This window comes from Petaurus breviceps, unplaced genomic scaffold, assembly GCF_028583685.1.
Source record: "Petaurus breviceps papuanus isolate PSGF00001 unplaced genomic scaffold, PetGlider_PUasm1.0 184, whole genome shotgun sequence".
Classification (NCBI taxonomy): Eukaryota; Metazoa; Chordata; class Mammalia; order Diprotodontia; family Petauridae; genus Petaurus; species Petaurus breviceps.
The window spans coordinates 16,083,307-16,099,861 of NW_027185793.1; the positions used below are offsets into that span (position 1 = coordinate 16,083,307).

At 39.2% G+C, this 16,555-nt stretch overlaps 1 protein-coding gene across 1 annotated transcript in view; it reads left to right on the forward strand.

The window, feature by feature from the left end:
• Nucleotides 1-664: 664 nt before the first annotated feature.
• LMNB1 (lamin B1) overlaps nt 665-16,555 on the forward strand; it is an 86,725-nt gene continuing 70,834 nt past the window's right edge. Inside the window, exons 1-2 of the mRNA XM_069088169.1 lie at nt 665-869; nt 1,288-1,754. Of these exons, the coding sequence (XP_068944270.1) occupies nt 1,408-1,754 (347 nt within the window). The 5' untranslated portion in view covers nt 665-869; nt 1,288-1,407. The remainder of the gene's footprint in view (nt 870-1,287; nt 1,755-16,555) is intronic.

Below are 16,555 nucleotides of genomic sequence, written 5' to 3' on the forward strand. Positions count from 1 at the left end.
AGGCTTTCAATGTTGTTTTTGTTTACCTTATTGTGGCCATCATGTATACTTCTGGTTCTGCTCATTTCACTTTACATCAGTTCATAAAAGGTTGTATTTTAGATATCACATAAAATGTGTATATATATATATGTGTATGTACTAGATACATCTCAGCTGAAAGAGACATTTTAATATTTATTTTCCAAGTTATAATGGGAAAGTGAACGATGAAATAAACCCATTTTGAGGAGCCAACACATACAACCAGTAACATTTTTATAGCATCTCTACTACCTTATTCCCACACTGAACACATTTTGGTGGAGATTAATGTCACACTCCATTTAATAGTCAAGCTTTTCTGTTTGAACCCTCATGGAGTAGTAACGAATTTAAGTTAGAAGTAGCAGGGACGGGGATAGTCTAAAAGAATGGGGACACTGTCTCCGACTTCACTACTGTTTATTGGGGACCGACCGGCAGGGCAGCCCGTGAATGAGCCTGCCTAGCGAGACTCGGGCCACCCCAAGCCCAGCCGGCACCCCTTCCTCTAATTCTATCTCCTCCCCCGGGTTTCCCTTACTCTCACGGCCTAGACTAACTGAAAACCTTGGAACAGCAGCTGGGGGTCGTATTTTGAATTTAGTTGCTTGGCACCAGCTGATTGAAGAGCCGGATCTGTCTCGTGCTGGTATTGGCCCTTCCAGCGTCACGCGGAGCTTTTGCAAGCCACCGTGGGGATTCCGGACCAATAAAGAGATCGGGTCCCCCTTCTCCACCCCAGCCCCCCTTGCCGTCCATATCTTTAGTCTTTTCTGGCAGCGGCCCCCTTTCCTTCTCCACCTGAGAGTACACTGTGCTGCAGATCAGAGGAGGAAACAGCGGCGGTGAGTGCGTGAGGTTATTAACGTCAACCCTCGATTACACTTTTCTTTATTCGGCGTCCCTGGTTTTTTAAGAAACATTTAAATCAGTAATTATTTATAAACCTGCCTCTCGCTTTCCCGACCTTTGTGTCTTTTCACGTTACTATTACGCTTCCCTTCCCTGCTTTCCCAGGTGGTCTTCTTTGACCTGAGGCTTGGTTGCGCTGCTGGGTGTTTTCGTGTTTAGTTTTTGCAGATTGTCTGGTGTCTGAGCCCTGCGTACTAGTACTTTTTGGCTTTAGCGGGTGGCATCCTTGTAGTCGCTGTGCGGGTTCATGTGATAAAGCTCGATTGCGGGCCTTTTTGTCTCTGCTTCCTCCCCCTACGCCCGTCTCTTAGCTTCTACTCACTGGCGGCTTCCCTCCTCCTCTTTCTTCAGCTGCTCGCGCTTCTGCTGGGTTTTCACTGCCGCAGGGCCAGACAGACAGCCGACGCACCGCGCTTCTGTGCGCTAAGCACCACCATCCTGTGCAGTGTGCACCGTTTCACGTTGTTGGTAATGGCGACTACAACTCCCACGGTGCAGAGAACAGGCGGCCGGGCCAGTGGGCCTGCAACCCCGCTCAGCCCGACCCGATTGTCCCGCTTGCGAGAGAAGGAGGAGCTGCGAGAGCTCAACGACCGGCTGGCGGTGTATATAGAGAAAGTGCGGAGCCTGGAGCTGGAGAAAAGCGTGCTGCAGCTGCAGGTGACTGAGCACGACCGCGAGCTCACGGGGCTCAAGACGCTCTATGAGACCGAGCTTGCGGATGCCCGCCGGGCCCTGGACGATACGGCCTGCGAGAGGGCCAAGCTGCAGATCGAACTGGGCAAGTTGAAGGCAGAACATGATCAGCTGCTGCTGAAGTAAGTGTTTTCTCCGCACGCCGCTAGAAGGATATGTGGATCCGGGCAGTTGTGTTAAATCCGGTTCTATATTTGGGAATCTGAAGCGATTCGAGATTGTATTTTTACCATCAAGAGTTAGAAAGGAGGAGGGGAATAGGCAATCAATATTATTCCCTTGTTGGGGTGGGTGGGTCTTCCTGATAGAAATCTGTACTTGAGCAGATAGAGGGGAAGAAAAAGGCTTTATGATATGTTCTCTAACTGCAAAGCTGTGTGTGAACATGGCCCTCTTTTGTGGTGTTAAAAGAGAGAATCTGCTTTATCGTCGGTTTACTAGGGATGGTGTTGAGGGCTAACACCCTTAGGCTAGCAAGAATGTGTGAAATGTGTTAAAAGGAAGGCTAACCTACAAAATTTGAGGGATGTAAGGAAACGGATTCTCTTGGGAGATTGGAGGGGGGAGGGGAGGATTCTGGAGAAGAGGGAGCAAAAATTTTAGCTAAATGTGGCAAGTGCTCAATCTTCATCTTTTTGCTTCATTGGGATTCATGGTTTGCAGGCATGGAAAGAAACTAAAACTTCAGGCCATCTCATTTCCTTTTCTTGACTTCATATGGAGGAAAGGTGCCTAAATAGGGCATCTCGAATATTTTGGGTGAATCTCCCTCCCTCTTAAGTCCAGATAGAGCAGAGTAGGTAGGTTTACACCTTAATTCTTGGTCCTATGGTTTTGTCGTCAAGACAGGAACTCTGATGCTATGAAATAGACTTCTGTAGTTTAAAGCCAATGAAGCTGGTCACTTCTTTGCTGGAGGGTATGTGAGGTAGCAGTGGAGAACCGTCTGAATGGGGACCAGAAATGATCATTCTAGTCCCCAGGGGCAGGGTGGCACTGGACTTTACTCAGTTCTGTTGTTTCTTTTGCTTTTCCGGAGAATGATAGAAGAACCCCTACCTACTTTGTAGGTAATTAAAGGACACTTAGCTACTATTCTTCAAAGCCCTAGCATCTCATGCCTATAATTGAACTTGTATCACTACTGTGTAGTAGACACTAGATTTCTTCCTGTTAAATAAATGTATCAATATGTGTCTATCCGTTGAGTACCTCTGCTTTCTGTGACTTGTTGAACCCACTACCCTGGGCATGCACCTTCATTGTTTACATAGTATATAAAATACTTGTTTTTCCACCCAGAAATACTGATTTGACTTTTTTTTGCAAATATTTTATTTGATCCTCTCAACTGTCCTGGGAAGTAGGTGCTATTATTATCCCCATTTTGCAGTTGAGGAAATTGAAGCAGAAAGATTAACTAAATCTCTTGTCATGTAGCTAGAAGGATCTGAAGTTGGATTTGAACTCAGGTCTTCTTGATTTCAGACTTAGTTCCCTATCCACTGGCCAATAGCTGCTGGGCAAGTATGAGCACAGGGGCAGCATTTACTTATAAGAAGTGATTTAACTTCTTATGACCATAAACTTAGACCCAAGGCTATAATATAAGCTCTCACAACTTTGTCAAATCCCGTCCACTTCCTGCTGCCACTTTTGTCCCCTCTTGTTAGAGTTGTCCTTGGAATGGATGGGGAGAGTTCTAGCATTTTCCAGTCAACTCAGTAGTTTAGTGATTTAGTCACTGTGATGTTTGCTTGGCCCTTCTGTTTGTGATTTGGGGCAGTAGACTAAACTGAGGATTGTAAGAAGCAATGAACTGAAAATGGGCAAGGACTGAGGTCAGGCTGGACTTTGTGATCTTAGAAATTGATAGCACACTTCACAAAAAATATAGCAGCATATTTTTGTTGAGTAGCTCTTTTTAAAGCAAAATTTAACTATCATTAGATACATGTTTGAGTACCAATTAAACGTAGAATATTATGTTAGGCCAGATTTGGTTCAGAAATTCAGGGCCCTGTCAAAAGATAGCAAGGTGGTATAATAAAGTGCCGTACAGGAAGACCTGTTTGAAACCTGCTTCAGATACCTAGCTAGCTCTTTGGACCCAAGCAAGTCACTTAACCCTTCAGCCTCATTTTATTCATCTGTCAAATGGTGATAATACATATAGGTAGTATAAGGGTCAAATGAAGTAATATTTAAAAAGCACTTTCTACCTTAATTCCTAGTCCTAGTAAACCTCATAGTATTAGTTTCTATTTCCAGTTAAAATTCTTGCAAGACCAAGTTTGGTAATTTTTTTGCTTATTTTCTCTTTTTTGAAGAACAAGTTGGAAGCTGAGCTTGGGAGGTACATGGAAAGAAAGAAAAGTTGGAAGAGAAGTTAGTGTCCTTTTAGTTCTCTTTTTTTTTCTTTTTGGAGGGCAATTGGGGTTAAGTGAATTGCCCAAGGTCACATGGCTAATTTTTGTGTCAAGTGTCTGAGGCCGGATTTGAACTCAGGTCCTCCTGACTCCAGGGCCGGTGCTCTATTCACTTCACCTAGCCGCCCCCTAGTTCTAATTTTTAAAAGATAAATTTATTTTTAAATTGGTATCTTGTGTTTTTTAATCAACAAATACAATGAGATTTTGTAGTCTCTACATCTCTCAGTTAATAGTGAGATGGCAAAGATATGATTAATTTTTTTGCTTGTGTAAGGCTGCCTGCTCTCGAATCCCTTCATCAAGGATTCCCTTCATTTGTGTTTAGGTGATTCTCATAAAGATTCTGTATAGATGAGAGAACAGTCATAAAGGTTAGTAGTTATGGTGTGTGAGGCATCAATAAAGTCCAAGATTTTTTTTTCATGCCTTTGATATCTTCACCTGATCTATGAATTTGGAGCAAGGAAGTCCTAGGTTTGATTTCTTCCTCATATGCATATATGTTTGGAACTCTGGGCAAAACACTTAACCATTCTGGGCCTCAGTTTCCTAATCTATACAAGAGGGAGTTGGATGTTAAGATCTCATAAGGCCTCTTTAGTCCTAAATCGGCAATTGTGTGATTCCCTTCTGATATATATTAGTCCCTTAATGTCCTCACAACTGTACTGCCTTCAACACTTGTCTCTCTGTCTCTCTTTCTGTCCCTCTCTGTCTTTGTCTCTCTCTCTCTGTCTTTCTCCATACACATACATTCATACATACTTTGTTCTCTCTGACTCCTTTCCCTAACTTTGTTCTCTTTAATAACATTTCTTTTTTCCGTTTAAAGTTTCTTGGGGACTGTTATGTTAGGAGTGTGTTTAGCTCCATTATCATTGATAGAGAAAAGTTAAAAAAATATTTTTCCATTCTTTACCATTTTCCTTTGTTTTTAGTTCTTTTTTTCTTGAGTTTTCCTGAGATGATATTTGTTAGTTACTTTTCTTTAAAAAATTGATTCACTAGACTGTTTTAATAGTCATGTTTTTTGTAGCACACTGTCTCCCAACCATTCGTCATGATTAGGATTCCTTGGAAATATAACAAGAGATAAATGATCAATAATAAGTATCGGGTGAGGCATAGAATAGGGAGGTATATGTTCATCAAAAATATTTGTCACTGTAATGGAGATCAGCACACTCTGAATTAAGGAGGAACTTCAGTATCTCGTGGTATCCTCTAGAAGCTCCTATTTTCAGATTTCCATTTAATGACTATGTGAAGCCCCAGGACATTGTAGAACCTCTCGGAGGAACCCATACAGGTCTAACCCATTCATCCACATGGGAAAGAACAAATGGATGAAGAATGTCTATGGCCCAAGTTTGAATAATGTATATAGTTTATGTAGCTCTGTGTGTGTGTGTGTGTGTGTGTGTCAGTGTATTATATATCTTTGGGACAGTCTATACAGGGGGATAATGAACTTGACCCAGGGAGGAGAATAGGCTGGATTGCTTTTAGGGAATTGTACTTTTACTGACCCCAAGATTTCTGTGAAAGCAAAGGCCATATTTTCAGTGCTGATTTTTTTTTATCAGTTACTAAATGACAGGGAGATGTGGAACACTACTGCCTCTGAAGAACTAAAAATTAAGTTCAGACAGAGCAGTGGAGAGATACATAGTGGGTATGAGCAGGTTGCAACACATAGTCAATGAGGATCACCAATCACCAGAGAAGTACAGGAGTGATGTGTGTCATCAAAGAATTATATGAAACGGGGAGATGATAAAGTAATGTGGCAAGATCAAGGAATGACAGATGGACAATCGGATTGCTCCACTAGAACTCTCAATTTTGGGGGGAAATCAAGAAAGGGCCTCCTGTAATGAACATTGAGGTGATAGATAAGAGTCCTCAGGATAGGAAAGTATAACTTGATTGTGATCTACGTTGTTGGAGGAAACTTCTAAATAAATGAGATCACAGACCATTTGCATAAATGTTTTGTTTTTATATTACCTTCATTTCCCGATATTATTTCCTCCTCTCCTCCTAGAGGACACTTGCTTATAATGAAGAATAAGAGGGAGGAAAGGTTCAGCTAAAATAATTGACAAATCAGCCAAGTTCAAATTACATACAGTTTTCCATAGCAATAGACTTCCAGCTCTGCAAAGAATGGAAATAAGTATCTCTTCTTTATGTTCAGACTTGGTCATTATAATTTTATAACCTTCACTCATCCTTGTTTTGTTTTTTCCATCGTGCATAGCATTTTTCTGGTTTTGCTTACTTCACACCAGTTTGTCTTCTTTGCACTGGAGTTTTCCCATGCTTCTTTGTATTCAGATTCATCATTTCTTTGTTGTGGTGTTCAGTCCTCTCCTATTCTTTGTGACCCAGAGGACCATACTGTCCATGGGGTTTTCTTGGCAGAGATAAGGAAGTGGTTTTGCCATTTCCTTCTCCAATGGATTAAGGCAAGTAGTGGTTAAGTGACTTGGCCATGGTCACACAGCTAATAAATGTCTAAGGCCAGCTTTTAATTTGGATCTTCTTGATTCCAGGAGCAGGGCTCTATCCACAGATCCACCCAACTGCCTCCTAGGCAAATGAAGATTAAATTTACATAGCTCGTAAATGTCTAAGGTCAAATTGGAACTTGAGTCTTCTGGCTTTAGGGCCAGGGCTCTATCCACTGATCTATCTAGCTATCATTTCTTACTGTTCAGTAATATTTCATTGTATTCATGTCCATTTTGTTTAGCCATTCCCCAATGGATGGGCATCTATTTTGTTTTCAGTTTTTTGCTACCATAGAAGATGCTACTATAAATATTCTAATGTATGAAAAGCCTTTTAATTAATAAATTGAGTTTTAATACTACATTTAGGAGGATTTGTAACTGGAAAACAGTGTTGAGAATTAAAAATTCCAAATTGGGCATTTTTCAATATCTCTACTGGAGTATTACCACAGAGACATGAGGAGATCTATTGGTGGAGAGCCTTTGGTGCTCTCAGTACTCTTAGAACAGCTCCCATGTAGGAGAGTCGTAGAATCAGCAAGAAAATTATATGTCAAATCTAAGTATAGTCTTTCCCTGTTAGTGGAAGTCTAATTATTTTTTTGGTTTTGATTTAGAAGTTTTTATAAGAGCTTATGGTAGATGACGTTAATTATGTCTGTTCAAAGTTTATTAGAACAAGAAAATCCACTTATAAAATGTTAGGAGGCACAATTTATTTTGGCAGATATAAAGTTGAAATATAGAAAAACAATGATAAAATTAGTTTTAAAAATTGCTCAAGTTAATGGGTAACCCTTTAGGGCTTAATTCTGTTGATTTGCAGAATTACTTTTTGATTACATATTTTCAACTGTAAGCTAACTTCTTTTGCATTTTACTTGATGCATCAAATTCTGATGCTTCATGCGCTTCCACTGCTTCATATGCAGGAATTTCATGAAAAGGATTGCCAATCTTCAACAACTATATGTTTTTGGTCTTGAATCATAAGAGGAAACACAATTTTCCGTTTTGAAGAATATAAATGAATATTACTGAAACTCCTACTTAGAGAAGTTGTAATGTGTTTTGATGCACGATCACATCTTATCTATTGGTAGGTGCCCTTTTCCATCCTATGCAAATTAATGATTGTTTCTCTTGTTTAAATTTTAAAAAGGAAAAAGACAAAGAGGTTTAAAAAGGCTTAAAAGGTTTATTAGGCATCTGTAATTTAATATTTTCAGATTTATCTTTATTGCTGAAAATGAAAGACAAGCTCATAGGATCGTAAATTTAGAATTAGAGGGAAACTTAGAGGTCATTTGGTACAAACCTCTCAGTTTTTAGATTAGGACACTGAGGCCCAGAGATATTAAATGACTTGCCCAAGATTTTTGTTGTTCATTCTTTTCAGTCATGTCCAGCTCTTTGTGACTCCATTTGGGCTTTTTTGTGGCAAAGACACTGGAGTGGTTTGCCATTTTCTTCTCCAGTTCATTTTACAGATGAAGAACTGAGGCAGACAGGGTTAAGTGACTTGCCCAGGGTCACATAGTCATCGACTGAGGCCAATTTTGAACTTGGGAAGATGAGTTTATGATTTCAGGCCTGGCACTATATCCATGGCACTAACCTGCCCGAGATTACTAATGGAATAAATGACAGAGCTGTGATTCAAACATAAATTCTCAGACTCTAGAACCAGTGTGTTTTCTAATACGTCAGAAATTTTATCTAAAAATATCTTTGGTAAAGGAAATCACTCTTCTTCTTTGGGGCAGCAGTGGACATTCATCTGACCCTCTTCTCCTAGAAGCTCCATTTAAGGATAGATCTTAGATCAGCCACCTCTTCCTTTCCCACCCAGCTGCTTGTGGCTCCCAGACTTCTTCATGCCATCAATATGCACTGTCCACTCCTCCCCCCAGTGCTTCTCCCTCTCTTTCACTGGAGACCTGATGCCTTTACTCCCAGAGGAGTCAGCCATCTCTTCATTCCCTCCCCCCCACCCCCCACAGCTATACATCTCTGGATATATCCATCATGCCCCTGTGCTGGGTATTTCTATCCCACTCCCTACTCTTCTGCTTCACTTCTATATTTTCTTCTTCCATTAGATTATAAGTTTCTTAAAGGCAATATCTGACTTTTGCCTTTTTGTGTCTTCAGTGCTTAGTGCTGTGCTTGACACATAGTAGGAATGTTTTTTGACTAATTTTGGCTCCATTTTTGTTTTAATGGAAAACCAAAGAAATGATGAGTTTAATAAGTCTTATCCTTTGTGTTTCTTGTAATAGGATAGGTGATTTATGTAATTACATGAGAAGTTGATATGTTTATATTAGCCTGAATTTTCCATTGAGTTGCTATTTTATTTCAGAGTAATCAAGTTTTATTTATCTATTGAAGGAAATAGGCATAAAAATACCTCTTTAATGGATAATTTGTGCCATGTTGGCAGAGTTCACAGAGTGAGTAATTATGTGTAAATATTTGATGCTTAGCCTAGTGGGATAAAAATAAGAAAAGTTTGGCATAAGTTAATTGTAATCAAGTGAAAAAAAAATTTAAGGATATGATTATGACATTGAACTTACATATATATTAAATATAATTTGAATTTTTTTCTTTTTGTGAATTTGGCTAATGTCAGAAACTTATTCTTTATACAAAGAATGATAAAAGAGGATTGTATGTCAAACTGAAGCAGTTATGTAAAGCTTTCTGTTTTTTTTAACCTTTGGCACACATGCTGGACTCATAACCAGGAGGACCTGAATTCAGGTCTTGCCTCTGATGTATACTAATGATGTGACCTAACTTTTCAGTGCTCTAGGTATCCATTCAAGATTATATGTTACAGAGCTGATATGACCTTGTATTGCTAGAGTTTTCTCAGTGTATATTCCTCATACCGTTGAAATCATGGGTCCTTATCCTCATTAAATTTAACATGGTAGTTCTAATACTGTCCTGCTCACCTTCATCTCCTTCCCAACTTCTTCTGTTGTCTTCTGTGTATTTAAAAGAAAAAAAGTTTCACTGGCACACTTTTTTTTCTCTTTTGTTCTTTTTTGTTCCCGCTTATTTAGTTCTTCCCCATGAATTTCATTCCCATCAAAAATTCTCACTCCTAACAAGTATAGTCAAGCAAAACAAATCTATACTTTGTAGAGTAGAATAGATAGTTCCTGCACTTCTAGCCCTTCACCTCATCAGTCTTCTGGACTTGTGATTGGTCATTGCAATAATCGTATTATTTTTAGCAATTATTGTAATAATCTTAAGTATTTCTTAGAGGTTTTCCTTTACAGTGTTGTTGTTCAGTCATTATTTCAGTTGTATCCGACTCTTTGTGACCCATTTGGGGTTTTCTTGGCAAAGATACTGGAGCAGTTTGCCAGTTGCTTTTCCAGGTCATTTGGCAGAGGAGGAAACTGAGGCAAACAGGGTTAAATAATTTGGCCAGGGTCACAGCCAGTTAAGTGTCTGAGGCCGGATTTGAACTCAGGAAGAGGAGTCTTTCTGGCTCCAGGCCTGGCACTCTATCCACTGTGTGAGCTAGTTGCACTTACAGTGTTGTAGTCATTGTATAAATTGTTCTCTTGGTTTTCCTCACTTTGTATAAGTTCATATAAATACCCCCAGGTTTCTCTGAATTCATCACTTTTGTCATTTCTACTGGTTCAGTAATAACTTTATCATGTTCATATGCCATATTTGTTCAGCCATTTCTCAACTGACAGACACCCTCTCTGTTTACAGTTTTTTTTCCCATGACAAAAAAACTACTATAAATATTTTTATGCTCATGGGTCTGGTCTTCTTTGATCTCTTTGACATATATGCCTACTAAAGGTATTGCTGGGTCAAAGGAATATGACTTCCCTTAGAAGATAGCTTAATAACTTTGTTAAATATAATTAGCATGGAATTCTACTTAAACTCTGTGTTAACCTCTGTGTTCACTTCCATGTCATACAAATAAAATCAACTCATGTATTTCCATGCAGTTGTATATGATCATATATTAAATAGCAAACCTACCACCATATGCTGTCTTTCCCCTCAATTTTTAGATTCCAGTTTTGTTATTGCACCACACACATACACACAAACATGTACACACACACACTGAGTACAATACTAAAACTATCACATCACTTGTCACCCCCACCTCCCTGAGATGTTTGGTAAGAAAAGGGAAAAACCAGAAAGAAAGAATGAAAGACAGGCTAGATACCTTACAGTTATATAGACTCTTATCTTTGTTGGGAAAGCATGCCAGAGAATTTTACATGATAATATGTACAAATAGTTGGGGCATATAGAAAAAACATTTTTTCCAACACTTTATTTTCTTAGTCCTCTCAGATAATTGATCCAGCTCTTGGAGGTTTGCAGATTACCTTTACACACATTTTCTCATTTGCACTTTATAGCAACTGCCTATGTAGGTATCATATGTTTTATTCACATTTTACAGCAGGAAACTGAAGCCCAGGTTGAGATTTACTAGTGGTTACGAAACTGTCAGAAACAAGATTCAGATCTTATGATTCAAAGCTCAACATTCTGTCACATGTTCTGTGTAGTGGAATTGATGTTCTTTTAGCTAGCTAGAAGGCTAGACAGCATAAAAATGTAGGACAGGAGCTTTTTTTTTAATGTATTTCCAGTGACATATATAGTTGATACTTAATAAATGTTTGTTGAATTGAGTTCAGAGCAGGGAAGCCACAGTCTAGGTCATAGGTTCTCTAACCTGGCATCTGTAAACTTGTACTTTTAAGCATTTTGATGACTATTTCAGTATAATTAGTTTACTTTGTAATACTATGTATTTTATGTATTTTAAAACCTTATTTTGGGAAGAGATCCATCGGCTTCTTCAGATTGCAAAAGGTGTTAAAAATAAATAAAAAACATCTGTTCTAGTTAAACTTGGAATAGTGGCTGGTGTACTTAATAGAGTAATGCATCAGGAAGCTGTATTCTATTGCTTACTGTTAACAGATCTAAGATACAGTGTATAAAGAAGAAGTATTATAGGGAAGAGATTAATGGATATACATTTTATTATTTATTTCAGTTACTCTGAATGCCATATACAAAACCCCCAGCCATCTACACATTTATTTACATTTATCTAGTCCATTACTGTTACAGTTTTTCACATACATTATCTGACCTTCACAATAACTCTTTGAAGTCATGTAAGTATTATTATTTATCCCTTTTTTTTTCAGTTGAGGAAAGGGGGTTTCAGAATGACTGAATGAAAAAGCATTTTTAAAGTACTTACTATTTGTCAAGACACCATGCTAAGCACTGAGGTTATGAATATAGCTAGCAAGATAATCTCTATCCTCAAGGAGCTTGTATAGATAGATAGAGAGATAGATGTATGTATGTATGTATTTTTGCTTTTTTTTTTTTTTTGGAGGGCAATTGGGGTTAAGTGACTTGCCCAAGGTCACACAAGTTTTTGTGTTAAGTGTCTGAGGCAAGATTTGAACTCAGGTCCTCCTGAGTCCAGGGCCACGCTCTATTCACTGCGCCACCTAGCCACCCCTATGTATATATTTTTTGGCTGTTTTTTGGAGGGAGGAAGGCAGGGCAGTTGGTTAAGTGACTTGCCCAAGATCACATGGCTAGTAAATGTTAAGTGTCTGAGGTCAAATTTGAACTCAGATCCTCCTGACTCCTGGGCCAGTGCTCTATTCACTGTGCCACCTAGCTGCCCCTCTCAAGGAGCTTATATTCTAATAGAGGAAGACTACACATACAGGGAATAAGCTTTGGAAAGCTTTGACTCAGGGTGTGGGGGGATATTATATGGTTTAGCTCACCCTTCAGAGCCCCTGGTCTTAGTTTTGTTGGGAGGTATGTAAGAAGGAGGGTAGACTGCAGGTGCCGTGACTTGGATACTTCAAGCAGTTTGATGATTTTATCAGCAGCCTCATTTTTACTTTTGCAGCCACACACATTTGAAGCGATGCACAGCAGGAAAAAAACGAGGCATTGTGAAGGCAATTTGGGGTAATGGCTAGTTTCCTATTAGGTGCTTCTCTGTCTTTTCACTCTGCTGTGGTACAGAGATCCTTGTTCATTTGTTGTATATTTTCACTGCCTTTAAAACTCAAGTTTTGCGTTGCAGTTATGCCTCCTAAAGTGTAGTGCAAGTCCTTTGGGCTCTAAGCTCAAGTGCACAAAAATCAGTGATGTAGCTTAGTGAGAAAATAAAGGTGTTAGATAAATTTCATGCCAGAATGTATGCAGTCGTCATCAGCCAGGAGACCCTCAAGGATCTCAAACAGCTCAGGAAGCAAATGTCAGTGATGGATAATTTGAGGTTGCTGTATTGGTCTCCAGTACCATCTACCCATTCATGAAGTATGGAGTCATCACCCTTACCTTCTTCAGACAGTAGCAACTAAAGTCCCAGGAATTTCTTTCTTGGTTTTCAGAGGGTGACCAAGGTAGAGAGGTTTATAGTAATATAGTATACAGTATGACACCCTTACACTACCATCTGATGCAGTGAAAGGTAAGATTCATGTTAAAGAATGTTTTAGTTTTAAGATGCTATAAAAAGTAAATATTGTTTGAAATCATTGTTTTGGGGTTTTTTTGAGATGTTGGCACAAAAGGTCACAGGATTCTAGAATTACTACCAAGAAAAAATGTTTTACCTATTACCAGTTTTATTTTGTATGCTGCATGTTACAGGTTATTTCATGGTTACTGTGTTAGGAAAAGTGCATGTTATCAGAATTAATGTTTTAACTGTGAAGAAGTGTATGCAGAAAAGTAGTATATTTTCAGCCATCTCTAGTGAAAACTTAGTTTTTGATGGTCACAGAAACCTAACCCCCTATTTTCCACAGGTTCAATGTGTCAGCATTCATGTTTTTGACTTTTTGCACTGTTTTCTAGGAATGTTACTCCCATGAAAGTTGAGAATTTATGGTAATTCTACCCATGGTCACACAGCTATCGTGTTTCCCCAATAATAAGACCTATCCCGAAAATAAGCCCTCCCCTTACTGTGTAAGATTCCTCTAAAATAAGCCCTCCCCCGAAAATAAGCCCTATTGAGATTGCTACTGTAGGGAAGGTGATCCCCTGTGCTACACGCTACATTACGGTACCCTCTGTATGCACCGTCCCCCCCTTCCCCCTCCCCCCGTGAAATGCCGAGCTGCATCCAATCAGAGCTACAGCACTGAGTGCGTCATCCTGTTCTTCCCCAGTGATTTGCTTGCTGGCGCCATTGAGAGCAGTGCCGCGGAGGAGAGCTGAGGCAGGACAACATAAGCCCTCCCCTGAAAATAAGCCCTCTGGTGTTTTTCTTTTTAAAAAAAAAAATAATAAGACAGTGTCTTATTATCGGGGAAACACAGTAATAAATGACCAAAACCAGTAGTTGTGACAAGACCTTCAGAACTCAGTTCTTAATATATACAACAAAGCAGATGTCTCTACTTAAACATGACTTTGAAATCTATATACCTAGGCCTGACCTCTGACCACCCACCTTACTTACCGGTACTTGTGTAGTTTTGGGTAAGCCACTTTCCTGGGCCTCAGTCTCATTACAAAGAGGGAATTGGACAGGATAAGATCTAAGATCTTTTCCAACAAAATCTTATGATTATGACCCTTCCTCTAGGATTATAAATGCCATTGTCTACATTTTCACTTGGATGGTTTGGTGTTTACCATGTTTTTCCTTAAAAGGTCTACCCTTCAGGGTTTTATACAATAATCACAATAGTAGCTAACTTTTGTATAGCTCTTCAAAGGGTGCAAAGTCCTTTGCATATTATCTCATTTGATCTTGGCAACAAGCCTGTGAGGCAGATGCTCTTATTATATAAAGAAATGGAGGCACAGAGAGGTCAAGTGACTTTCCTAGAGTCAGAGAGCTAGTAAGTGTTTGGGTTTCTGACTCCAGGGCCATCACTCTGTACCACCGTACTGCCTAATGGCCATGTCTGCTTATGAAGCCTTTTGAGCTTTTGTTTCCTCTCCATACTTTTAAAATGTGTTATTGGTTCTCTTTCTTCATCTTTATTTCTCCCTTGCAATTCTCTCTCCTTTATAACAAATGCAAGTATTTACTGCGCTGACCATGCCTGAAAATGCCTTTTTTGTACTTCTTATTTATCAGTTGAATGCCAAGAGGTGAGTTGGATTGCTTCCTTATCAGTCTTTGAAAGTCCTTATTGGTCACTGCATTGAGCAGAATTCTGTATTCATTTAGAGTAGTTTTCTTTTGTATTGTATGTTTGGCTTCAGACATGTCCTGGCTGTGTGACCCTGGGCAAGTCATTTAACCTCTATTTGACTCAGTTTCCTCAACTGTAAAATGGGGATGATAATAGCACCTACCTTGCAGGGTTGTTGTGCATATTGAATGAGATAATGTTAGTAAAATGATTCAGCACAGTGCTTGGCACATAGTAGCCACTTTATAAATACTTATTTCCTTCCCTTCTCTGCCCCTTTTGGTGCAAATTTTCCTCTTGATTCTGCTTATTTCACTCAGTTATCAGTCTGTGAAAATCCTTCTGGATTCCTCTGGATTTGTTATTTAGTCATTTTTAGGGCACAGTAATATTCCATTGCAATTACATACTGCAGTTTTATCGGTCATTCCCCAGATGATGGGCATCTGTTTTGCTTGAGGCTCTTTGCTACAACAAAACTTTGCTACTATAAAAATTTTTATACACGTGTTTATTTTACCTTTGTCTTTGATATTTTGGGTGGAATAAACCTCCTAATGCTATCCCTAGGTCAAAGGCACATCTTAGTGCCTTTTTTGTATATAATTTTGTATTGTATGTAATATTTTTGATAGATAATTTCAAACTGCTTTCCAGATCAGTAAAACTGATTGACATTTCCACCACGAGGACATTAGTGTGCCTTTTTGTAGCAGCAAACACCCCAGCATCCACAGGGTGGCTGCCAGCACAGGTTCTTGGATCTGCTTTGATAAAGGAAAGCAACTCAAAATGGGTTATTAACAAGCTTATTTTAATCAGTGAAATATGTACCGTTCACCTAGTTCAGGGGAAAAAGTTTAGCACCCCGAAATTCAGAATATACAGACAGAATTATCAAGACAGAGAAACAGATCAAGTAGACAGTTTCCAAACTGTCCAACTATTACATCCATACCAAATCAACATCTGGGTTTCAAAGCCGGGGGACTCTCAACAATGGCTTCCCAGAGTTTCATCAAATCATAGAACACTTCTCAAATTGAGCCCCCAAAACAAAGCTACACATCAGGGCTTATATAGCCTTCTCCTGGCTCAGAGAATGTAACAACCTTATTGACTCACTGGCCAATCAAAAAGTATTTACTGAGAAACAAGCCTCCCACCCCAGGCTCCAGGTGCACTTTAGCCTAGGGGCAGGGAAGATCCTAAAAATTTACATTTCCGTTACAGTGAGACAAAGTGGGATTTTTATAGGCCAATAAATCACTAGAAGGAAGTGTTAATTTTTGACGCAGATTATAGCACCTCACGGTCACTGCTGAAGACGAAGATATTTAATAATGCCACAGAAACATGATCACGTCAGCTATTTCACTCTCAAGTTATGCCTAGTTCAACTACTTGGAACAATGCCTCCTTTAAAACAGACGGGGCCATCCTCATGGGGGTCTTGGGACAAAGAATACTGAAAGTAACTCCTTGATCTCTAAATTTTTATAATGGATGCTTTAGAGTAACCCAGATAACGCAATTAAGGATCCAACTAATTTAATATGTTCTAGTGAAAACACACAGGGAATGTGGGTGGGGTGTCAGAGGCATATTTTATTGGGTCTATTAGATTGTGGTTTCTATCACCCTTCTAATATGATTAAAGATAGAGTTTTGTTCTGAGAATTTTATAATTGCAAGTGCTATCCCTTCCTTACTCTGAAGAATATAAATCAATATTGTTTGCTATAGTCTACAT